The 27,151-nt window shown below is 36.8% G+C and overlaps 1 protein-coding gene across 1 annotated transcript in view; it reads left to right on the forward strand.

Moving 5' to 3' along the window:
• The window catches only part of ROR2 (ROR family WNT receptor 2), a 169,732-nt gene that overhangs the window by 112,430 nt on the left and 30,151 nt on the right, over positions 1–27,151 (forward strand). Inside the window, exons 5-7 of the mRNA XM_085043445.1 lie at positions 12,154–12,231; positions 21,529–21,816; positions 22,895–22,925. Of these exons, the coding sequence (XP_084899571.1) occupies positions 12,154–12,231; positions 21,529–21,816; positions 22,895–22,925 (397 nt within the window). The remainder of the gene's footprint in view (positions 1–12,153; positions 12,232–21,528; positions 21,817–22,894; positions 22,926–27,151) is intronic.

Below are 27,151 nucleotides of genomic sequence, written 5' to 3' on the forward strand. Positions count from 1 at the left end.
GATCCACAGAAGCTTTTTTGCAGTGTAGTCTTAATTTCATGTCTACCAAACAGAAAGTGTAGAACATGCAAATAACCATTTCAGACTTTTAAAAGATGCTTTCTCTTCAGTGCCACAGAAGACAGTTAATGGTTAGGTTTGGGTTAGCATCTCGCTTCCTGCTTTGAAAAAAATTCCTAAATGTTTTCCCAAAGGATGAGAACATGCATACATACCAAGAAAAATAATCTTCCATACAATTAGTTAGCATAGTAACTGCTGCCTAATGCAGGTATTCCCCCATGGTTTAAAATTCTGGCTGTTGTTGAATTTAGTTTTAAGAAAATGTAGATTCTCACAAATCCCAGAGTGAGCAAGAAAAACTGGATGTTCACCAAAAGAAAGAAAATGCTGTAAATAACAAACATTTTAAAAAGTAAGTGCTGAGAAATTAATGCCTGATAATACTAGAGGACAAAAACTTGGTTTTCATTAAACTGATGCACATGCAATAAACATTTCTTGTCTTAGTAACATGACAGATCCATCTGACCACTTTAATGATGGCATCTCTGTGTCTGCTAGCAAAGATCGTGGTTACTAATTTTTATGGTAGTCTTTTGTCATGTAAAGATTATTTGCCATAAATGAAGCTGAGCCTCCAGGCAACCACTAGATAACTATATCTATTGCAGTGATGCTTTGCTAGGTTAAACTCGGGCAACTGGGATCATTTCATATCAAGTAGTCATACTTTTGATGGGAAAAAAACTGTTGGCCTTGTGTTAATTTTTACTTGTGTGGGCATCAAAATGGTCAGATGAATGAGAAGAAATGCACTCTGCTTTCAAGTCATCTTGCCAGCCAACTGTCTTGCATTCTTGTGAGTTTCTCTTCCATCCTGCTTGACTGGGCATGCCACTGTCCTACAGTTTGGCTCTTTCTAGTCTTGACTGAGCCCCTCAGTTGTCTATGGTGAGCTCAAACTGCTGTCCTCTCCATCTGTGGCAGTTCCCTCTCTGAATCTGCTGCTGTGCCAGATACCGCAGATCACAGCCTGAGCAGGAGTGCAGAACAAGCTGGTAATTATCTGATGGGCTCTGTACCAGCCAGACCTGGGAAATTCACATAGTGCAGAGAAAGTGGTTTGACTACATGTGCTAGAAAGGATGGAAATATTTGATTCTACTTTTTTTTAAAACCAGAGGAAACCCACTTAGTATTTGGCAAAATATCCATAGTATTGAGGATAAAGAAGAGCATTTGCTGTTAAAAAGTTGCCTGTTAAGCTTAGCAATTTCTGTCTTTACATTGCGTGGTAAATGCCTGCTATGCAAATGTTACTTCCGTGTACATCACTCAAAATGGGACACTTTCACTGAAGCTTCAACATCAACAAAAGTCTCAGATTACTACAAGTACCTAAAATAATGTAATTTCTTAATGTTATTCTTTGTTAAAATGGTTGCTTTGATTGTTGTGCAATCAGATGTATTCTGCTTCTAGTAGCCTCTCCTGCTTATTTGTTAGCATTCTTTCCTATACCTTGGAGCTAATATGGTTCAAAAGCTGCCTATAACTAACACAAAGAAGGGCAACTGCTTATCAGCTTGGAACAATTTGTTTGGCAATTGCTCACACTTGTTACAAAAAATTAATATGAGAACATTTCGATTGGCATTGTTAGTTTTTGCTTACAAAACTTTTTGGTAATGTATAACACAAGTAAGTAATACCTATGCAAATATTTGCTTAAGGATAATGAAAACCACAGCTGTCCACTTTGATTAAGTAAACAGTGGCTGCAAGGGACTGTATCAGATAGAGAAGTGACATTTGGATCTGAGGAGAATACCTGCTGTGTATATTTTGAAATGTTGAAACACACTAAAATGCATGAAAACAGAATGCAACTATGTCCCAATTTTAATTCTTACTGTGAAAAACATTCTTCTTCCTTAAAGCACAATATTTTTCAGTTCCAAAGCTGAGAAATCTACATTATGGCTCAGAATTGTTAGGAATGAAGACCAGCATATTTGGCAGTTGCACACAGTTGCTGTTACCTTCTATGTGCTTTGCACTTCAGGGCTGGAAGCAGCCAGTCCTCCAGCAGTAACTGCTGCTACTTCCACACAGCTTGTTCACTCCCATCCGTGATCATGCCTGCATGATCAGACACGTGAGCTTTTTGTTGCATTTGTTCAAAATGAGAGGCTACCTCTTCAAGTGAGTGCTTTTCTGATTACACGTCTAATGAAACCTCAGCTGCGGTTGTATGTGACTTTCTGACAAGTTTTGTTCAATATGTGAGTATGAATTCGAGGTCGTAGCACAGGGCTGTGAGTTAACCTCGCAATGTAAAATTGCCTTTCACTTGCATGTCAACAAAACAGGCATTTTACAGTCACAGGATGTTTATGACAAAGAAGCAAGACTGACTATGTGATGAACAAAAAGCTATGTCAGTCCCGTTGTCAGAGTAAGAAAAATGGGGTGGGTGAAGTTTGAAGTTTGCAAAATAGGAGTTTATACATGTAAGATTCAGAGCTCTTTGATGGAGAAGATACAAGTGTGGAAGTGTACTGCACGTGAACTCAGGCGTTCCTTTCAGAACATTAAAATGGCAGCATGGCAGCCTTTAATGTTGCAGCTGAAACAAAATACTAATACAATGTTAAAGGCTGGTCTTGTGCTCAATTACAATTATTAAACTGGGTAATCAGCAATGATAGTGGGAGCTCAGGAAATTCCTTCCTGGTGTAGGGAAATAGTTGAGTTGGGTGGAAACCGCTAAGTGCTTTGAGCTTGCTTGCTGATGGTGCATGCCTTGGGCTGCCTGCACTGCAGGGTTAGTGAAGCTGTTCCTCTGCTTGCAGGCAGGCACAGCAGAAGGGGGCTCCTGTGCATCCTTGTGACCACGTTGGCTATTGTCAGTGGGACCTGAACGAGTTTCCATTTAGTTCTTTCACTGTGCACTCACTGAAAGCTGTGTATATCCACATCTGGAAGCACTCTGCACACACTGCTTTCACCTCAGGGCTCTACTCTTTTTTTATTATTGCTCTTGAGAAGAATGTAAGCAAATATTATACCATCTCTTTTTGTGCAGAAAACTGTTGCTTAGCTCTGTTATTGAAATAACAAGGACAAACTGTATTGAAGTCCACTTAAGCATCTGAGGTTTTTCCCCCCTCTGTAGAATCGAAGGTAGTTTAAACTACTACTAGAAAGATAAATCGGAGTTTCTTTCAGAGCAGACAACCATCATGCTTCACTGTATGCATTCAGTTGTAATCCAGGAAGTCAAACAGATTCTGCAGTAGGAAGAAGACATTTCCTATGTGGACTGGACAAAAAGCTTGTCAGCAGAAATAATCTGGGGTTAAGATATCTACTGTCAAATGAAGAGATATAAATATTACTTAAGCTTTGTTTTTAGTGTTATTTAAATAAATAACCCCATGCTGTGAAATGTAGAAAAGACTACTTAACCAATGAATAACATATCTTTAAAACTTCGATTAGAATAACTGGTTTGCATTCTTCAATGGCTAAAATATAGATCAGGAGTTAGTTTCCTCTGCATCCTGGAGAGGATTTCTTACCTTTTTCCTCCCTTTTCTAGTCACAGAGGCAAATGTTCACACATGCACATGCACGTGCACATGTGCACACACAGTAATGTTTAACCACAACTGTATTTGAGCTGGTCAAAAGTGCTGGGAGTGCTCACTTGTGACCTCCCTGGCCGCACCAACTGCACGCTGACTTTCTCCCCCCACATTTGCTCCACAGCCATCAGATCTGTACTGTTTATTGATGGAGAAGAATTAATATTTTCTGTGTATACAGACCATAGCTAATTACTCATTATAAAGAGAACTTCCGCTGGAAAATTATGAATTTTAAACTCTTGATCTAGAAACCAAAATACTTTCTGTTGAAGTTTGCCCTCTCTAACAATTGAATCTGGTATATTTAACTTATTTTTGCTACTGGTCATGATCAAAACTAATAGTAAGAAGTAAATTTTAGTTGTGATCAGCTGCTTCTCTTTGAACACAGTATTTGATGTTAATTTTAGCACTGTAACTTTGTAAAATTCCATTCTACTATGATTTAGGGAGACAAATCCTAGGTGCTTAGGTAAAGCTTCAAATAGCCAGTGTAGTATTTTACCTACTTGGGACTTTAAGAAAAAATTATGTTGAGTGATAGGAAGGAACAGAAACATATATTTGTGATACTTGGTGGTAGAAAAGAACTATTTAATGATTTTATTGAAGGATGAATAGTGCCCTGTCGATGGCTCACTTGCCAGCCTTGGTTTCTTAAAGTATCAATAACCCCAATGTCCTGCTTACGTGCCCAGGTTTCTCAAATCAGTATCAGCTCATAGGGTTTGAGAATTAATTATTCTTTGGTTTCCACTGTATCCTTTTGGTCAGGGAGATGTTTATAATACCATAAATAATACAAGAAATGCTCTGATTAATATGAACAGGCTATTTACCCTATTTTCCACAGGGGAGAGTGGCTGGCTGTGACCTCCCTGCCACCAGAGACTGGTGCTGCAATTCCTGCTTTTGAAATACGATCAGAGAGTGAAAACTAAACCCATAAGAAGGGTTTTTTGCATCATTTACAGCAGTTCCTCTGCTGTAGTTGTCAATCCAGTCAAAATAATCATTACATTATGTAACAACTTCCACTGTATTCTGTTACACTTGGTTGTGATCTGTGCTATTTTCATTTTGGCTTTTAGGCTGAGGGAGATTATTACTGTTGTTTTGTTTCAAATATAGGAAAGCATTTAAGAGGGTGCTTGGAAATAAGCCCATTTTCAAGTTTTTCTGACTAGGGGTGTTTTCCTGACTTGAAGTGTTAAACATTTCAGCCTAAGGCTGCAAACAGGACTTGCATTTTTGTATTCTAATATTTTTTTTTTTTCACAAAGAAAGAGCACTGTGAAAATCATTGTTTATCCCAGTTGATGGAGTGTTATACTCATAAATCATGATTATTTTCAACCTTTTGGTTGAGATTATTTTGTTTTCACAGCCAGAAGCAGTAAAATAATCAATCATGTAATAATGCCATTGATAATTATCATGTTGCTTGGTGTTCTTTAAGCTACTGCAGGTGTGTTCAGAGCTTCTACTGGTTGTGTTTAAATTGTGATTTTACAACAGAGGTGGTGAAGAGCTTTGGAATGTATCCACAATTGCTTTACTTTTTTTTTTTTCCCAAAGCATAATACATTATCAACAAAGACCACTCGTCATGAAATCCAGAATTACTTGTGTTTTTTAACTATAATTCAAAGCTTTTATATGCTCCCCAGTATCTTTTCTCTGACTGCTTAGTGTACAATTGTACAGAAAAGCTGTATTTGTGATAGCTAGTAGACTTAGTCACATTTCTGCTAAATTAGAAATTACATGGAAATACATTTGTGGCTTAAAAATACCATTTTTAAATACCATTAAATTAATTCTTACTTATTAAACATTAAGAGCAGTTTTATTGGCATAATTACATTTCAATTTTTTTTCCAAACAGTGCTTTATGTTTTGCTTTTCTTGACTGGGAGCAAAACTAGGGTTCTGGGGGATTGTGGAGTTTCTTCGTCAAAGGTTTGCTTGAAATTCTGTGATCAGTTGTAGTGATACAAATCACCATAGTCATCCAAAAACTCTCTTCCACCTTTTCTCTGTCTTAGCTTCTTGCTTCCACGCTGCTCCCTGCTTTGTGCTGACTCAAACACTCATGTAGCTGCACTGGGAGCCACATCAGGGCGCTAACCTTTTCCCCTCTCAGCCTCTGGGCAACTGAGGTACAAAAGATTAAGGGATATTTACTGCAGACATGAGATTCAGGTGCCCACATGCTTTTGAAAATCCTGGTAGACATCTGTCTGCATCTTTTGGCATCAAATTCTTTTCTAATCTGGCCTTGGGTGACTTGGCCAGGACTTTGCAGGAAGCCCTAAATATTGAAAATAGGATTTGGATATTTCTTCATCATGCAGGCCGTGTTCTGTCAAATGTTCTCTACTGTGCACTGTAAAATAAGAGGACCTGGACTTTACTGTAACTTTATCAGGGAGTTTTGTCTGTGAATTAATAGAATCACTTGCAATCCAAAGCTTAACACCTTCAAAACTTAGTTGCACACTGAAAATGTTGATTTAAAATGTGTATCTTCTTTTCCATGGGTCCTGTTTGTTTCACTGTAATGTTAATCACAGGGTTCTTCCGTGACTGAAATCTTAAAAAAATCTTTATCCTTGGTGTGCCTCACTAGAGTTTCTGAGCTCTCATTTTAAGTGGCAAGTAGGAGCTGCAGGAGGAAGAATCTAAGCTATTTAATAGCTAAGCTTTTTGGTGAGAGTTGTGCAATGAAAGGATAAAGATTGAGCGTGCAGTTGAAAATGCAGCTGTGTGGTTAATGTAAAATATGCTTTAACAGTATGAGGTGTTGAAATAAATCAAGGTATTCATTGAAGGCTGTGTTTGAATCCCTGTTAATAATATTTTAAATGACTTATCTGATTTAGTTCTTCTCACACTGACTTCATCATACATGCTAAGGCGCCTGGCTGATGACTAAGTAGATAAACTGTGTCTTCAGTATACTTTTTTCTGTTTTGAGGGTTCATTGCAGCTCTGTGTGAAAATCAAGAATCATTCCTTCTCTGTAGTACTGTGCTGATGGTCAGCTTTTTTTTTTATTATAGAGTGTTTTAGAGTGGTTTGATGATAGGTTAGTAAGGATTATTTTATTAAAAGAAGTTCCTGCTGCACAGGAACACTGTGAAATTTATAGTGTTTTTTTTTTCATCATGCACGTGAGAACAATTTTTGCGAAACTGACTGCTAGTCTATCCTGGATCAATCTGTGAATGAACATTCATGGTAATAGAGATTAATGCAATATGCAGATTTCTCCTTTATGCATTTAACTGACAAAATACGGAATTTTGAATCTCTGTTAACATATGTTTGAGAAATGAATCTTCACTATGCAGAATGAAGGTGATTTAACATTCGTGGGTTTTTTTAATTTTATTTTAAATTAATTATATATTTTCCATGCAAATAATGATACTCTTTTTTTGCTGCAATTCAGAAACCTTGTATCTGCCTTTTTTCTGTAGTGTAGTTCTCCCATTTTGCAACAGAATGTTTTTCCTCATATTAACTGACATTAAAACATTTCAATATAGCTTTTAGGTAAAATAGAAAAAAGTCTTTAAAGGGGAAAATCCATGCTAATGAAACAAGATGTTTGCTTTAGCAAGGAATGCTTATGAATTGTGGGAATGTATTCTATATAACTTGATCCTGGCTTTTTTAAAAGGTTTCTTGTCAGTGTTTTCTACCCGCTTTCTGAAGGTTTTGTGACTTTTAGGCTGGTGTTGCTTTTACTTTAAATATACTTACTCAAATATCAAAATATTCAATGTTATTTTGATGTTATAACAGAGCAGGCTTGGAAAGGCTTACTCCCTTTCTAATAGTCTTGTGGTGAGAACTTTTTATTACTAGGAATTTAGCTGAAAGTAATTTTGAAGAATTTTGGATAGCCAAAGAATAAATTTAATTAGTTAACATGCTAACCTATGAACAGTGTGCTTTGCGAGCTGATAACAAGCTAAGAAGTGACTGTTTTGCAGATTTCACAGTTGTCTCAGCAGAGCAACTGCAACAGAAAGTGAAGGTTATTTCCCCCACCTTCAGCTATTTTTATGTGAAGCTGCAGCAGTTAAGAACGTGTGCCGTGAAGGTTCTAATCTGCCATCACTATGAAAGGGGTGCACTGATTTTATGCTACAAACTGCATCTTTTGTAGACTATTTACCACCCTTTACAGGTCTGCCAAGCCCACTCTGCAATTGGTTGCCAGGGGCTGCAGATGTTGGAAAAGAGAAATTTCAATGAAAGGCCCTGATTCAGCAACCCAAGCAGCCTGCCTCCCCCAGCCAAAGTAATCAGATTGGCAGCTGAATCAAAGGGTACAGTGGGCCCTTTGTTTGGGAGCTCCAGAGGCTAGTAATTGACAGAAGGTCAACAAAGTTTTATGAAGAAAAGAACAGAATATTAGAGGGTATTAGGCTGAAGAGAGAGAATTTGGGAGTTTTATGTTATTGGAAGAAAGTTAGAACCTGAGTAAAAGGTTACAGCCACAGGAAGCAAAGGTTGCATATTGATGTTTAAATCTGAAAATAGTTTCAGCTATAGAAACAAGATTATTGATGAGTGGAAGAAATGTCAGAACAAAAATCTACAGTTTCCCTAATTGTAGACCTGTGCAATTTTAGTGTTGAAGGATTTATTTGTAAGCTTTGGGATATGAACTACAATAGTAGAAGGCTGGTTGTTTTCCTCGTACAATCACAAGATTGGAAAAGATCTTAAGAAGTCCTACTTCACCTGGGAGAAGAAGAATCTATGAACTATGCAGTATCAAATGAAATAGATGGTTGCCAAATCTGCCACACTGGAAAATTTCATCCACTGAGACTTGTGTATTTGAAGAATGCTGGTTCTCAGTCCTGGCTAATCTTCTTCAGACCAAGTGTGCATAGTAGTCATTACGTTTCTGATTTTCTTAGTCACATTTTGTAGACTGTCTTCATGGTGCTAGTCATTGTATTTTAGTTTTACTCTCATCCATATTGAAATGGAATAGAAAAAAATTGAGTCAGCAGTCTAGGGCCTTATTAGCTTTGAGTAGACAGGGAAAATTACTGCTGTTTGTGCGTCCTGGTGTGATGCTTACCTTGTTTGCAAAAGCTTGTGATTGTTGACTTACATTTGATTCTAATCCGTGTAAGCCAAGTCAACATTGGCTTCTATTTTAGTTATTACTCATCTCTGCTTTATCGTAAATGCTTAAAAATAACCTCTTTGTTCCATTATTTTTCCAGGAATTGAAGTTAAGCTGATAGCTCTATAATTCTCTGGCACTCCTTTTTTTGCCCTTTTTAATAAATAATAGGAAATGTTTGTGCAACTTCTCTTCTCTTAAGATCTCATCTGTGTTCTGCCAATAATGAAAGACAGTTATTAACATTGCGTGGTATTGCATCAGCCAGCCCTTAACTGCTCTAAATCAATCAGGCACACTCTGGTTGAAAATACCTGAGTCCTGTTTTTCTCTGCGACACTGAGGCCTTGGTTTGTCCCTGGTATCAGTTATGGCAAGCCACTCCTTGTGACCAGATTTTTGATGAAGATTAATGCATTGTTTAATGCACTGCTTATGGCAACAAGCATTTTGGAGTCTGTTTATTGCAATTACCTCTCAAGTAATGAATGATCTGTGAAGTCATAACCATTTCAGAGGAAAAGGTTCAACTCTTTATGACAAGTGGTGTATGCCCTCTGAGTTGATACTGTGATCGGTTGGGCAACTTAGTGTTCTAAAGTGTAAAAGGACCTTCCTGTCTCAGTAACACTGCATATTTGCTTCTGTATTTTGTTGGTAATTGGTGCCTAAAATAAAGTAGTGGGCCTGCCTTTGTTGTACCTTGTCAGTAAGAAAATCTTCCTCATATTTTCAGGAGAAGGGAAATAAAAAAAAAGTCATAATTATTTATATACGAGTGGGAAAAGAATTTTCGATATCACCTGTTTCCCTGCTGCAGTTTTCTATAGTAGGTCACAGGAACAGAATGCATTTTGTACACCAAAAATATATATTATTATGTTTATTTTAAATACAGGTTTTCTTTTGGAGTGGGATTTTCCATAAATTGGAATGGCTTGCTTTACTGTCTTGAAAAGTTAAGAAATAATTTTTGTGTGGGTGAGCAATTTAAAAGCATTACTATTTACAGCATTTGCATTTTGCTTGACTGTGTGTTCCCTGAAAAGAGGGGTATTCCTTAATATCTGACATGTGGCACATCTGGCACATCCATTGTCCCATACTGGTCTTTGGCATTCAGACTGAGTTCTGGTTTTGTTGAAGTCCTGTCCAAGTCCTATCTGGTCAGGCAATGTGCAAGGACAGGACTCTCATCTCTTCTGCCTCACACTCCCAGTGCAAATGTAAATTGAAGAAGTGTGTCTTCAGAAATTTGCTGTGATACTCTTAATGTCTGTGGAGAGAACATGTGCTAGTGAAAAGTGTGAGAATAACCACACAGGAGCAATTGAGAGACCTGTGCTATGCTGTGTCTTGTGTCTGATAGCAGCAAAAAAAGGAATGCTGAAGTAAAAGTGTAAAAAGAGATCTAGGTACATAGTACTACTCTCTGCTAGGTATTTACCCAAGCTCCACTCATTTTTAACTTGGGATTTCCATGCCCACATAGGATTTCTGTGACAGAAGTTAGGTCTCAGTGCACTTGCCCAGTCTCACCTGTAGCTCATGTGAACCCTGCACTCTGTCCAACTAATCTCCTCTGAGAAAACTTTACCTTGTTTTGTTTTGAAATTGATTGTTGCTATTTTTATAACACAGTTTGACAGAATAGGCCTGTCATGCATTCGCCATTTCACACTGAACCAAACAAATCAATAAAGCTTTTGTACAGTTAGAAGTCAGGTGCTAAATCTGCACCATGCCCGCAGGGGTATGAGGACACTCTGGCGGTATTTCCAATGGCAGACTTGGCAATGGCCGGCTTGGCCACCCATCTCCACTTCTCCCTCCAGTCTGCAGATGAATGTTATCTATGGTTTCCATTGGCCAATGCTAGGAGTGGCAGAAGATGCAGGATGTCTGCCCAAGCCTCAGCTGTTCTAAATTGAAAGAGTGTGTTACCAAGGTGCAAGGGTACAACACCACCTGCACAATTATTCCAGTTGAGGTGTCTGGGAATGAGCATACCAATCAAGTGGAATCTCTACTATTGCCAAGCAAAGAACCTTGAGCAATGTGAGATGAAGAGAGAGAGATGAAGTAGTGGCAAGGTGGCAGCGCCATGACAAAAGAAATGCTTTTAGACCCAGCCTGTTATAGGGAATGTCTCTGATTTCTGTGTTTTGCCTGGTAAATGAAAAAGCAAATTAGCAAAATCTGTTCTCAAATAATAGGTGAAAGCATCAACAACAAAAAAAGGAGTCTTAATTATTTTCTTCTTTCATAATATAGTGTAAGATAGGGTTGAAGTTACTTGTGTTTCTTCAGTGTGACTTGCAGAGAACTGTTGTAGGGTTAGCTTGAAGAAAGGGTAATGGGGACGAAAGGAAAAGGGAGAGCCTTTTCCCAAGCTTCATTTCACCCAAAACAATACCCTGGACACCCCTAACAGATCTACAATAAACCCCAGATCTTTCACTTAAGATCTTGATGACCTTAGATTTATATGTCTTGGTGATATACTAGGGATGTAAGGAATTTGGATGATTGACTATAAATTAGAAAATATAAAAAAACAGGGGGTGTCATTTTAGAAGTTGTTTTAGTTAAAGGACATCTATACCTTTTTTCTGAGTTAGAAGTTTGGTTCTGTTCCTTGCCTAATATTTTTGAAAGAGAGAGCAAACAGGTCAGATCCTGATTTATAATGTTTGGAGTTTTGCAAGACCTGCAAATGCAAAAGAAATTGAAAGTATTGTCTGCAGTCTGCTAGCTTGTTCCGATATGTTAGACACAAAAAAGGAGGGCATAAAAGTCTATCCATTTCCTCGCACTTTGAAAACCTTGGATAACAGTTATATTTTCATTTCTGAGGATATGTTTTAGGGATGAGGCTCAGAATAGGATAAGAAAGTCAGCAGCAATGATGAGTCTGACTTCTGGAGATAAAATCTGAATTACCACAATGTAAATTTAATAGCAAATTTATGCCATTTTGTAACTCAGACTGTCAGTAAACTGAGGGACTTCTTAATTTGCTAAGCCAGCACTGTTTCCAGGAAATGTTCTCATTCTTTGTAAAAATGTGTGAATTTTATTCTAGCAAGAACTGGAAAGTGGTTTCTAATGCTGTTTATTTTGCCAAACACAAAATGATCCACAAATTATTATAGAGTTTTTTAATCTGCAATGGATAAATCTTGACCTCGTTGATATGTGTTTCCTGTGTGTTGTTTCCTGTGCTACTCTAGAAGCAGAATGTGGACTGACTGAGTTTGCTGAATTCACTGTTACAATGGTGTTTAACAGAAAGATTAGCTCAACACCTCAATTCGACAAAATTTTTTTGCTTTGTAGGTGAAATGGAAATTCCAGATTCAAATGACCCCTTAGGTCACGTGGATGGACTTGAGAGACCAATTCCAACACCTAAAGGTAAAATGAATTGTTATTTCTTTTTCTAGTAAATCTTAAGTACTGGTAACTTCAGCTTGAGGTAATTAAATCTAGCCCATACAACACAAGAATACTTACTTTTCAAGTAGCTCTGAGCATTAGTGCTTTATTTTTTTAAACTGATTGTAGTGTCAGAATTTCTAGTAATATATTAATTAGCATATGTTTTAGGATACTTCATCACTTAAAACTATAGATCCAAATGCTATTCTTGGACCTGAAGAGGCAAATTTACTGTAAATAATGCTTCCAATTGCAATTTGGTACAACTTTCTAAAGCAGGACATTTTCAGTATTGTACCCGCAGAACCATATTTTCTCACTTGTAGTACTAAATTTTTTCGTTTTATGGATGCACTGCTGTAGTAACGTCAACTCTTACGCTAAGGGAAAGTGTCAGATAATCATGTCTGCATTATTATATGAGCACGTGTTGAAGTCTACGGAGCTCTGTGGTGTTGGCCAGGTATTCTTGTAGTTTCTCTTTCAGAAGAACATGAACTTTGAGGTACTTTTGAATATTGCCTCTCTTCTCATGGATTTCCAATGTCATCTAATCCTTATTATTGTCCTCCTGAATATTAGTTAGATTTCTTACCCTGACTGTGCATATTGGAAGGTTTTTTACAGAATCTTCCTTTAAATTTTTTCCATAAGTCATTAAAAAAGGATGTGTTTCTGTTTTCATGTATGTAACCACCTTGCTACTGATTAGTTGGTGTGACACTAAGTCACTCCGATGTGGGAAGAAGACCTGGTATACTCCATTTCACAACTCTTTGCCACTTTCTGAAATGGCTGAAGTATCTTAGAAGTTTAAAATTTGCTATCTATTATGGCAATAAATTTCAGTAATAGCCATTTCTGTCAGTAGCACTCCGTACCAGCAGTTGTTTTATTCACACTGAAGTACACACTACTTTTGCTGAAAAAGGGCCATTTAACTGCATCTGATAGGCTTGTTTGTTTGGGAAATTGGTCCCACTTTTCTCTCTTGTTATGTCTGAGCTTTTAAGGCTAAGGACATAAAAGATTTTTTTTCATGTGACAATACTTGGTTAAATTCTTGCTGAGAAAGGAGTTCCAATTATTTCCTTCCTTGCAGAGCCACAGGCAATACCTGACTGAGGAAGTAATTAATCACGTCTCAAACATTTCTACATCATAAGAATTGTGTATTTCCTTCAAGAAAAAAAAGGGGGAAAAAAAGAGCCCCATATTCTTAAATGATTCACTGGTACAGAATCAGTTGTTAATTTCCAGCATGCCTGGTTTGGAAGTGGTCTCATTTCGCTCCCCCTTTTTTTTAATGCAGGTACAAAATTCTCCATACGAGCAAAGATGGAATGTTAGCCCATGTGTTTCTGAGTCATAGTAAGGCAGCAGGTTTGTTTACAAAAAAGTTCTACTTCAAAGTCTGAGCATACTGTTGAGACCATTGGAAACAGTCCTTAAGCCCTTCAACTACATCAACCTTTAAAAAAATTTTAAAAATTTTTCTTATTTCAAAATAGTCCCAAAACAGGCATGGAGATAGCAGGCTTTAATAACACCCAAATTAAAAGCCACTTTAAAAGTACCAAGCATATTAGTCATCCTCTTCTCTAGAATCTTCCAGAAGTCCCAAAACTGATTCTGTCTCCAAAAACATAACCAGGTTAAGCAAGGTATTATTATTAATGTGCATTAAAAAAAAAAAAAAAAAGTTGCAGGTGTTTTCCTACAAGTGAAGCTAGCCTTCTGATAGTTGATGAGAAAGGACCATGGCTTGGCTAGGGCTTTGAGGAGAGTTTATCTTCCCCTGTTTCCTTTGAATGAACACTGAATGACTAGAAAAGCATTGTCTCTGAGCAACATTTCACTGAAAATCAGAGCAGAGCAGCGAGAATTTGCTGTAGAAGAACTTAGGTGTGCTTCAGAGTAAAAATAAAACATTTGAGCATAATTCTCTTCTCAGTTCAGTCAGTCTTTGCAAAGGTTGCATTTTCCTCAATCATACTTTCAAGTAAGCCAAACTTGGTGTCTTTCTCTTTTGCACAAACACTCTAACATACTCTCACTGGGTCTTAAAAACCCACTGATTTCAGAGGAGAGGACAATGTGCACATTGTGAAAGTATTTCAAGGGTAATTCTTCATTCCTGGATTGGCAGTTGTTCATTCCTTGTTCCTAAGGATATTTCAAGAGTATGTGAACCAAATTAACTTATTTTACATGTTTCTGGCTAGATTTTTGTACATTGAGATTAAAAAATAGGATGAAGGATGAGATGCAAATTGGATTAAATTAAGCTGTAAAAGTATCAGTTCATCTGGAAATATTATTTGGCAGTATATAACAGGTAGTTTTGTTAACTACTCATGTGTGTTTTGGGAGACCTGCCAACATCCCTTCCATTTCCTAATCTGTCTCTAATAAACTGTAGATCAGTCATCTTCATATTTGATTAAATAAAACAGAGGGTGAAGAACTGGGGTGACTATTTTTTATTTAAGGAAATGTTCTGTGCAAGACCTCGTGAGTCTTAGGCTTTCATCCACCTTCCTTATTAGGATGGTGTTTCTCAGTGTGTTTTGAGTTTTGATTTACATGTAGAAGAAGTCGCTTTGCTGGACTCCCACCACCTGCTAAGATGTTGTGGTGTCATTCACGTCCCCTAAACTCGTACTAACAGCAGTGATGTTATACACACCTCTAAAAAGACATTATGTGAATTTCAGCAGCTTTCATGTACATTTTCTCTTATTATAGTCTTCAGTTTTTTTATAAGCCTAGGACACTCTGCAACTCTTTTATATTCTTTAGCCATTACATGTCAACTTTGTGAACACTTTATGCTTAGTACTGTGTTTATAACACAGTAAGTTTTGGAACTATGATGCCTTCCTCAGCATTCCATAAGCTAAAGTATGCATCCTAGGTGAAAAATTATATTTTATTATTAGAAAATGTGACCTTGCTTCTAGTGGAAGTACCATTAGTTTAATTATTCAAAATATTTTTCCCAAAAATCTTTTGTATTGGATATAAGTTTATATTAACGTTAAAGTGCCAGTGCAGAAGGTTGACATTTGAAAGAATTGTGGCAAGAAAAATCATGCTCTTTTATCTATATCTTAAAAAAAAAGAGTTATATGAAGACAAAAATGAGAAAAAGGTGGGAAAACATTAAAAAAAGAAAAAGCAAGATGGTTTAGGTGAAAAAAAAATCCCACATTGTTTTTAACACAAATCATAATATACATATTTTTATAGGGGTTTTGGACATTGGAAAAGTTTAGTCCATAAATCTGAAAATGGTCTAAATTATATGCAGTTATGCAGGGGAAAAAAGTATTTGCCCTTTTTTAGAAATAGCTGATTTTAAATTCTGAATATCTCAAGCCTTGAGTCTTGTAAGTTATGATGTGTTCTGTAATATCAAAGTGATGACTTTTTGACTTTATGATGACTAATGGCTTCTTTGACCATTGGATAAAGTTATTTAAATAATTATATCTGTCTTATGGAGAAATAAATATTCTAAAAAGTAATAAAAATATATGCAATTGTTACTAGGTGGTCTGAAGGGATTCTTGTATCTTCAGGTATCCAGCAGTTCATGACTCACATATTCCTTTCCTTTTCTCAAAAACTGGATTGTACAATGCAGAAAGGTGGATCAGCTTGGGTAAGATCCAAAATGGATGATTATGTCATGGTGTCATTGTCTCAGGAATACAGAAAGATGTGAATCTCAGCGTAGCATCATAGATACTGTCACTTAGGCCATGTGTGAATTGGGAAGTCATGCATTGCTCTGTTTTTGGCATTTGGAAAATAAGGGTAATGGTATCATCCCATCTCATGAGACTTCAGTATTCATGAATTATTTGGAAGTCATGAGATAAAATGAGTTACAAATTTTTAGTACATACTCTTAATGATTGCCGTCTTGAAGCTTGTTTTAAAATCATGAATGCATAGTTATTTTTAAAAATCACATAAGGATAAAAGAGTAAAAGCAATAAAAAATAAACAGAAACTAAAACTTGAATTGAAAACAATTAATCCAGAATTTACTTGATCTGAAGTAACTAAGGAGGTTTAAAACGTTTTTTTTAGAATGAACTTCAAAATCACAGCAAAGATCTTAAAATAACAAAAGCAGAGCAATCGTTTTATATCGTATTTATGCCAAGAATAACACATATGGTTTGAGCCAGTAACTTGGACATGTAAGTGCCAGAATAATGTAAATAAAACTAAGAAATATAATATGCATGTGAGGTCTTAGTGATAGTTGCACCCTTTAGCTTTTTAGTTTAGTATCTATTCTTGTGCATATCTTGACAATGATTTGACACACACTGGAAAAGTTTATTTTTATATTCTTGCCAAAGCATGAATAATAGACCTGTCATCTTAATTTTGATTTGCTGTGGGATTCTGTTTGATATATTTATATCAAATTTATTCCATTTAAAAATATGAAGTTCTGGCAACCTAACAAAGGTTTTTCAAAATATGAAAGAGTTTTGCTGAAATTCATGTCAATCATTTCCCTAAGCTATGTTATTCATAGAGTACATAGAATATGATAGCATAACATAATATATAGATTAAGTTGCATTATCCTCTCATAACTTTTTGACAGAACAGTTTTTAATCTGTTCAAGCAAAATAAATACTAGTATTGGTTGTAGACTATGTTAGAAATCGTAATAAAAGAGAAATTTAATTTACAGCATTGTTGCCTACAGCAAATGCAGAAATATCCATCACATAGATTTTCCTTTTGAAATACTTAAATCATGCCAAAGGCCACTGAAGGCAAAGGAGGCATTTTCCTTCATTTCAATGACCCTTGGAAACAAGCCAGAGTATAAAAACCAGTATATAACAATATTATTTGCACAACATAGGAAAATTCTGGACATTCTACTTGTATTTAAAAGAAAAATTCTATTTGTTGTCCATTCCCAAACAAAATATTATTCTTTATAATATGAATGTTATAATAGGACATTTGGCAACATGTAACAGGCAGAAAATAGTTTACAGAGAGTCTTTATTCTCTGTTTCAAAATTATGTTACTATTAAAACAGATAAACGTTTCTGTTCTAGTTTTAAAGAATTCTACTTGACTGATGCTTTAAACAAAATATAGGACACAAGTTAATTACAAGTTCTAACATTTTCACATTTCATTTTTCTTCATACCTGTCCAAATTAAGATTTACTAAGACAGAAGGAGAGCAACATTGGAAGAAAATTGCTTTGCACATTGTTGAGGTCCTAATTTACCCTGGGAAAATTTGTTTTTTCTCCAAACCATCACACCAAACTGGCATCTACACTGTGTTTGTGGTGTGATGTACATTACAAAAAAAGTAACTGCTGATTATCACCACAGAAATTAAATAAAGAAAACATTCTTTAGAACATGGTTGGTTAAATTTTCCACTTTGTTTGAAGGAATTGCAATTATGGGTTATCTAAAGTGGACACCAAATAACAGAGCAGCTCAGCAAATGGCTGCCCGCTCTGTCATACAAATACTTCAGAATCAGTGAGCTTTTAAACATCACTTCTCACAGAGGAAATGAAACGAGCAAATAGAGAGTGTGCAGTTCAGAGTGAACAGAGGAAGAGGATAGGCTGTGAGCTGCCCTGCTGCTCCTAGGCTGCTCTGGAGAACTTTGGAAAACACAAATGCTTCAAAATTCATTAGGTTAAAATATTTATTACTTGGTTTGTAATAACAAGGTAATACAAAACTCTACAGAAAATACCTGTGAAATTGGCGGGAATAATGACGAACTAAAGCTGAATTCTGACCTGCAGGAAATAGATGCAGTTACATTGACTCCAGGGGAAGTCTGTCTAATTGCACTGGGTCTGAACTAATCCATAAATCTTTGGCATTGTTTTTTGTGGTAGTAGTTTTGTTCTAGTTATTATTAGGATCAGACTCACAGATTCATATGAAATATTTTGGATGGCTTAAAAGATATCGATCTAATTACTTCCTGCAGTAACTGTGTTTTAATTAGTAAAGCAGGAAGATTTCACATGGATTTAATCCTGAGTTAGTAAGTCCTAATAAGTAAATTTACTATCTGTTTTCATCCAAATTTATTTGAATGTAATATCCATGACTATCCCAAAAAGAAGACTTCACCCAGCTGATTTTAAATCAGAAAAAGTGAAATAGTGGTAAGTGTTTGAGCAAGCTATAAGCTGACCAATGTCAGGAAAGCTGACCGATAGCACAAGAGCAATGTAGACCTTCCAGTACTTGCTTGTGAAGTATAAAAAGTGTATTGAAGAGCCAGACAGACCACAATCCATGTCTTTTGTCTTACAGTGAATTGGTCTCACCTTTTAGACAGATTTTCTCTGTTTCTTTTATTTATTGGGTATCAGAAGCCAGATGAATGTACGTCTGTGCTGGCTCCATGCTGGAAGTGGCCAAGCTTCTTTGCAAAAAAAAGGTCTTAAACAGTTTATTTTGCCTCCCTTGTATGGGCACGTTCAGCCTGTCCCCACTATTGCTGAATCATAGACCCATAGATCTACAGAACATCCCAGACTGAGAGGCACCTCAAAAGATCATCCAATCCAAGGTTTTTGGGGAAAGAAAGCCATTAGACAAAATGGTCTAATACTCTGTGCAATCACGTCTTGAAAACCTCCAGTGACGAGACTCCACATTTTTGGGCAGTTCATTTTCCAGTGAATGATTGTTCTCACTGCAAAAAATGTCTTTATTCTATTGAAATGAAACATTTTTGGGCTACTTTCCCCTGTTGCCCTTTGTCTTCTCTGTGTAGCTCCTTGTGACAAATGTCTCAATTCCCTTTGTAGTAGGTGCCTTTTAAGTACTGAAAAACTGTGATGGTGCCTCCCCAAGGGTTCTCTTTTCCAGGGAGAAGGGACTTAACTACTTCAAGTCTTCCCTCACAGGACAGGTTCTCTAGCCTTTTGATGATTTGGTAGCCGTTTTTTGGACACTCTCTTGTCTTTCTGTGTTATTTTTGGATTTTGGATACCTAAACTGGACACAATACTCCAGGTGTGGCATGACAGGCACTGAGCAGATAGGGATTATTGTATTGCTGTCTCTGCTAGGTAATTCCCCTGTGGATGCAGCCCAGGATCTCATGGTGCTAATGAGCATAAACTATATACAGATTATTAAAAAGTGGTGAAATAACAAGCTAATAGTGAAATACCCATAGAAAATACTTTCTAACTTGTGGTAGGACAGATCATGGGTTTTTTTCATGCTTCTAGAAATGTTTATGAATGTAAAATGTTGTCTCAAATAGACGTTTTAATCAATGGCTTCAATTTCCTATATCAAGAATGTAATTTACTGGCTTTCTGTTCCCTGACAAAATGTCGTCATAGTATTTTCACTTTTTCCACTATGAAATGTAACTGGAAATGATAAAAAATGAAATTTTTGTGGTGTTACATTGCTGAAAGCATTAATATAGTTTTTCTCTCCTTTATATGAAGTATTTGAAGTATATTGTTTGCATTCTGTCAAAATGTTTTGAAGTCTTTTTGAAGTCTTTTCTTGAAGTTTTAAATTTAAAATAGGGAAAACTAATATAAAATTACATGAAGAATAATTTATTATCTTATGACAAAAAAAGGATATTATAATTTTCCTGTAAGCTTTCAATATAATGTGGAGTTATATATACTTGAATTTATTTCATTTTCTGTTTAGTAACAAACTAAATTCACACTTGCCTACATTGTATTTTCATATTATTCATTAAACCAGGAAAGGCCAATGGTAATACACAGGAAAATCCAGTTTTCCAGCAAAATCTGGCTTTGTAAAATTTATTATATTCTGCTGTTTCTACTGCTCCCTTCTCCAGTGCTATACTTAGCCATTACAGAGGAACTGATTTTCATGGTCCTGTCAAACATAGATCAAAGCAGATAATCAATTTGCTTAAGGTATTTCAGCAACCAGACTGTGCTCACCATTTCTTTACTGGTGTTATATTCCTGCACAGTAATATGCTATCTCTTAATTTAAAAATTGCAAAATAATCTGACTGTTAGGAAATGTCCACACTCATCAGAGTTACTTGATATTTGGATCCAACTTGATATGAAAGATATACTTGATATTTGGATCCAACTTACATGAAAATGTAATGTAATTTGAGTTCCTGGTGCTTTATGTCTAAATGGTCTAAATTCACTAAAACAAACCTATGAGCATGACAGCTAGATACTTTTCTTACCTGTTTTGCAAGGTAATGTAACAGCATTATGGTTTCAGTGGAATTACATGTTGTGAAGCTTTCAGTGTGTGGTGTGTGTCAGTTGCAGGACTCCTAACACCAAATTAAATTTATAAATAGTAACCTACAAAAGATTGGTTTGTCAGGTTTTGACAGTGTTCTTCCATCAGTTCTTTCTTTTTTTGTCATCCCTAGAGATCACCAATACAGCCGTCTTGACAAGCCCTTTGCTTTCAACAAACCAAAAATTAGGGCTTGTAATTTTCACTTACAAAATAACTACAAAATGTTATTATACAATATCCTTTCATTGACTATATTTTTTGACTTAATTTTAAAAATGACAGTCTATAATCAGCTTAAAGGTCCCCTCTGTATCACAGGTTATTTCTGCAATTGAGACATTATCTCTTTAAATTGAATGTGAGGCATATAATCTTTAAAATTTCTTATAAGCCTGTCCAAATCAGACTCATTTTAAGATTTTGTTGAGCAACTGACAAGTCCAACTAATATCTAAAAGTAACTTTTGCAGTTGCAGTTCTTTTTGAGACAAATCTATGATCATGTAAGACGATTATGTGGTAAAATTACAATGATATTCCAATATGATTACAACTGGGATTATTAATTTATGGAACAAGGATGTATTTTACTGTTAGAACAGAACAGCATTAGATGTATGTTAGGTTGTTAGTATTTCAGCATGTCAGATGTAGAAAAATCACTACTGCTTCAAATAGGTGCCAAATATGCAGTTAGGAGTGTAATGTTACCAATTCATGCTTGACCTTCTAATCTGCATACCCACCTGCCCACAAACACGAAGTGAACAATGAAACACAGATTGGAGTGTGATGCTATGGTGCCCTTAGAGCAGCAAGTTGCATTTTTTTAAATATGCACTTGAAAGAAAATTGAAATTGTTTCCAAGGTTTTCTCTTAGGAAAGTGCCTTTGAGCAGGCTTTTACCACAACCCAAGTAAAGTTTGATCTTTTATGATTTTTTTGTCCTCTTAGGTTACTTCCTGACCTTCTTGGAACCAGTAAACAATATCACTGTAGTCCAAGGGCAAACAGCAATCCTCCACTGCAAGGTAGCAGGAAATCCATCTCCAAATGTCAGATGGCTAAAAAATGATGCTCCAGTGGTTCAGGAACCAAGACGGATCATCATCAGGAAAACAGATTATGGTTCACGTCTGAGAATCCAGGACCTGGATACCACAGACACAGGATACTACCAGTGCGTGGCTTCAAATGGCATGAAGACAATAACTGCAACAGGAGTTTTGTTTGTCAGGCTTGGTGAGTTCCTGGCTTTTATAACTACTCAGACTGCTTTATAGACCAGGTATTAGTTTTTAACCATAATATAATGAGAAATGAATTTCATGTTTTAAGAAAAATTCTCAACACAAAAGAAAATAAAGTCAGTGCCTAGGGCTTCTCTCCCAGCACAGAACTTCTCAGTTGAACTTGATACCCCTTAACTGCTAATAAAAGAAAGTAAATACAGGTGTAGAGTTCTGTAAATACACAGTGAAGAAAAAAATTAAAGAAGTGCCAATATAAAAGTACGAAAAGGTACCATTTCATTGCCTGGAGTTTTCACTCTCCTGCTGAACTCAGTCTGTGAAAAAACCCCAAAAATTGAAGGGAAGAATGAGAAGCAGTTTTCTGTGTGATGTTCATAGTTCTGGGCCCATCCTTGTGAATATCAATTCTGTGCTGCTACGTGAAGCCTGGCCTCAAATTCTGTCCTTTGACATGTGAAGGTACACCACACCTTTCTACAAGTGCTTTTATTGTATTTTAGAGATTTAATCAACCAATCTAGAAGCCTACCTTTTATTTAGTTTGCCTCTGGAGCAATGGGAGAAAAAATTGTAGGTGCATTTTTCTAATTTTTTTTTCTAATTTTTAATGTAAATAATCAATTCCACAGTTTAGTTTGTAGTGATTGGGTATTGAAGTGAAATGCTGGGTTGTGAACCTTGTTCCTGCAGTGACAAAAGTTGAGCATCCCCTGGCCACATCAAAAATTCTGATAGTAAGGCTCAGGTGAGGCTTATTAACAGGTTAGTGATGTGTCAAGGTAACACCTTGTCTAACTGCCTGTATTTTTATGGTGGAAGATAGTTTGTTAAAAAAATGAAGTCCATTCAAGTTGCTGCTGGAACAGACAGTAGATTCATGTGATTTTTATTTGTGGCTTTGAAAATAACAATATATAATTATGTTCAGGAATGCAGACGGTTTTGTTTGAATCTTGAGACAAACCTTGCTTAAAGAGACAATTTCCTCTAGATTGCTATTGACTTTTTTTATGATGTTGTCCTTGAGATAAACTTGTCAGCAATACTTGTTTGTTTTATGTTTGCAGGTCCAACAAACAGCCCAAATCACAACCTTCAGTAAGTACTCTTTGGAAAATTACTTAATGTACTCTGACTACTTTTGTTCTATCAGAATTTAGTTCATACACTCAATAAACACTGCCTGCAACCGCAGTGTTCTTGCTAAAAACATCTAATTTGATCAAAAAGCCACAGAATGGATGCAGCTTTTTCAGATAGAGGTAGCATTGTGTTACAGTGGGTTTTGATTTGATTGATTATTCTTGAGTAACTTCTGCTTGCTTATTTGATATTTTGAACAAGCAAATTACCAGAAAGTCACATTGGAACAGTAATGGTTTACAGGGCAAGTATGGGCTTGAAGAATGATTAAAAATGAATGCATAAAATGCTTAGGTTGCTGTGGGTGCAAATTTACCAATGTTATGTAACTTGAAAAGTCAGGTAAAACAAGATTAGAATACCGTTGCTGAGTAGCTAGGCAAAAACTGTGTTTGTTAGTTTCATTTTAACTTCAGTGGTGATTTGATGATTTCTGTTAGATGCCTGGGCTGTCTTGCTGATCCATTCATAAGAATGAAAGGGGAATCATAGAATGGCTTTAAAATCATGCAGCTCCAACCCCCCTGCCATGGGCAGGGACAACTTCCACTATATCAGGTTGTGCAAAGTCCCATCCAGCCTGGCCTTGAACACTTACAGGGGTGAAGTATCCACAGCTTCTCAGGGCAGCCTGTTGCAGCTCTTCACCACCCTCTGAGTAAAGAATTTATTTTTAATATCTAGTCTAAACCTGTGCTTTTCCAGTTTAATTCCACTACCCCTTGCCCTTCACTATCTACCAGTATAAAAAGTTCACTTCCTTCCTTTTTATGAGAAGCCTTTAAGGCTGCAGTGGCATCTCCCCAAAACCTTCTCTTTCTCCAGGCCTAACAACCACAGCACCCTCAGTCTATCTTCACAGGAGAGGTGCTCCAGCCCTCTGATCATTTTTGTGACCTCCTGTGTACCCACTGTAAGAGCTCCACATCCTTCTTGTGCTGAGGACCCCACAGCTGGACCCAGGACTCCAGGTGGGGTCTCATGAGGACCATGTAGAGTGGTAGAATCCCCCTCTCTTGCCCTGCTGGTCCTGCTGCTTTTGGTGCAACCCAGGACACAATTGTCCTTCTGGGCTGAGAGGTCCCACTGTTGGGTCATGTCCAGCTTTTCATCCACAAGAACCCCTGATTTGTTCTTCAAAGGGCTGTTCTCAGTGACTTGAACTCCTAGTCTGTGCTCATGTCTGGGATTTCCCCAACCCTGGTGCAGCACTTGGCACTTGGACTTGTAGAACTTCATGAGTTTCATTGTGGACCCATTTTTCAAGTTTGTCCAGGTCCCTCTGTTGTGCCAATGACACAGCTCAGCTTCGTGTCATCTTCAGACTTGCTGAGAGTGCACTTGGCCCCACTGTCTGGTCACTGATGAAGACTTTGAAGAGCACTGGTCCTGAGAGAAAGCCCTGAGGGGGCACCACTCATCACTGGCCTCCACCTCGACACAAAACCTTGGACCACAACTTTCTGGCTTCATCCCCTCCATTCAGTTCCCTATCCACTGAATAGTCCATCAAATCTGTATCTCTCCAATCTGCAGATAAGGATGTCACATGAGATGGTATCAAGGCCTACAGAAGTCTAGCTAGATGATGTCTGTTTGTCTTCTCTTATTGACCGTTGCTGTCACTCATCACAGAAGGCCACCCAATTGGTCAATTTGCAATTGGTCAAAAGGCACAGTTTGCCCTTAGTAAAGCTGTGCTGGCTGCCTTCGGTCACTTCATTGTCTTTTATGTGCCATGGCATATCTTCTAGGAGGATCTGCTCTGTTATCTTCCCAGGCACAGAGGGGCAGCTCACCAGTCTGTGATTCCTCAGATCTTGCTTTCTTTTTCCTCTTTTTAAAAACAGGAGTGATGTTTCCTTTTTCCAGTCACCAGGGAGTTCACCTGACTGCCTTGGCTTTTCAACTGTGAATGTCTTTGCAAGAGCATCAGTCAGCTCCCTACATCCCTCAGGACCCTGGGATGTATCTTATCAGGTCCCATAGTCTTGTGGCTGTTCAGCTTCATCAAGTGATCCCAAAACTGCTCTTCAGTCATAGTGAGAGGGAATTCACTTCCCCATACCCACACAGAGGATCAAGGACTTGAGGCAAGTGAGAAGGGTGACTGCCAGTGAAGACTGAGGCAGAGAAGTCATTGAATACCTCATGTTTCTCCACATCAGTCACCACCAGTTCATCCTTCTTGCTTATCGTGATAAGCAAGGGTAGATTCTCCTTGGCCTTTCTTTTCTGATCTATGTCAGACCAAGAAACCTGGGAACCAAGTTTTATATTGATTCACTTCACTTACTCACTCTATAAGTAGTTCACTGATTATGTATAGAGCAAGTAATTAAATTTATTTCTTTTGGATTCCCTAGTATTTTCCAAATGCTTCTCCTGTACTGAGAATGAACTTATTAATATTTCACAAATATCAACATAAAGAAAACATTTCAACTGATGTAGTGAAAAAAAAACACTGTATATGTGATGTGTAGTTCTTAGTTATATGCCCTCCTTCAAGTGGAAGTAAATTAGGGTTCTCAAGACATTTTTCATCCTGGTTTTTCCTAGGTTTTTAATACTTTGCTAGGCAACCTTTGCTGATTTGCAGCTCTAAGTTAAAACAAAGAAAGAAATAACTAAAAACCAAAATAAATTCCTGTCATTTTGCTTATGACACTTCACAATGGATCTTGTACCATTGGTATTGGAAGCAGTAGTGTGCCATCATTGTTCTGGACCTGCCATTAAAAGGTGAAGACTACACTGCTGGTAGATCACTTTCTTTTTTATATTGACTAGATTGAAGAGAAACCTGAAACTTCAGAAAAATGAGGTAAGGTCAAAGGTCTACTGAGAAGTCATGAGGGTCTTATCATAGGAGGCCCAGGAGGATTTCAGGGATTAGAGATCTTTGCCTCATTGCATGCTTATTTCTGTTTCAATTTTTTTCAAAATCTGTCCTTCAAATAATATGCCATATTTTGGTGGAATAATGATTTTATTTTCAGAAACTGATCATGATTTTCTAAAAGCTTGAGTATTTTGTTTAAAATCGTGCAGGTCATTTTGTAAGCCAGAAAAAAGGAAAGGTGGAAAAAGGCTAAACAGTGCCCAAGTGCTTGGAAAGAGCTCTCATGGAACAAAGGACTCTTTCCATTTGCTGTCTGCACAGTGCAGCCTCACTTTGGGCCATGCAAGAGCTGTTGCTGCTGGTATTAGTGCTTCAAAAAAGACATGCTTCAGTGAAAACCTGAAACATAAAACCATTGCAACTTGGTTTAAAACTATACCTAATGAATATAAAGGGATAAGAAACATTACCTATGTAGATACCATCTAGCAAGGTATTTTTATGCAGCCTGTGCTGTGGATTTCTAGAATTTATCTGCAATTAAAGATTGCCAGAGAGAAAATGTGTGCTATGCAGTCAGACTTGCCAGCTCAAAAAAGTGCCCTGACCTTCAGATAATGAAGCTGAGATGTTTTCATAAAAATCTAAATGTAAAAACTTTCAACCAAGTACCTAGTCTTAAATTGCTGTGGATTATTTGGAGATGTCTTTATTTTCTGTTAAGATACATATGTGTAAAAATTTCTAGGGATTTTTCTGTAGAAATGGAGCATTACAATCTATCTGAATTATTTATCAAAAGTATTAAAATATTGAAAATAGTAATAGATAATATAAATTAATTTACAAGGGAAATAAAACACAGTCAAAACCAGTCTCTGATTAGCCTTTGCTGTCCAGAGGACTGTGCTGCTAAAGGGTTGTTTTACAAGAGTATGACCCAGCAATCCCTTCTCTCACTGCATTATACTTTTACCTCTTGCATCATTAGTATTGCCTCTGAAAAGAGAGACATCCTATCTGTTCAGTAAGATAAAAGTGTGTGAAAATAAAATAAATGTTAGCAAATACTAGAGAATGGGTTTTTTACCATGATTTAAAACAAAGCAATGGGCATTAATATCTTGGAGTCTAAGAGTAGAAGGGCAGAAACAGCTGTCTTTCCTTCTAGAAGTGTTGCTCTTAAAAGATAATGTCATTCTAAAAGATGGCATGTTCTCTAGTCTAATATATTTTTCTTTTGAATGGAATGATTAGATTAAATTTTACCCATTGGGCAAATTCGTGTTTTGAAGCAGTTTAACTGTAATAGTGCCACCTGGAAGGGAGCTTGGGA

This window comes from Lichenostomus cassidix, chromosome Z (assembly GCF_008360975.1).
Source record: "Lichenostomus cassidix isolate B80296 chromosome Z, HeHo_3.0, whole genome shotgun sequence".
Lineage (NCBI taxonomy): Eukaryota > Metazoa > Chordata > Aves > Passeriformes > Meliphagidae > Lichenostomus > Lichenostomus cassidix.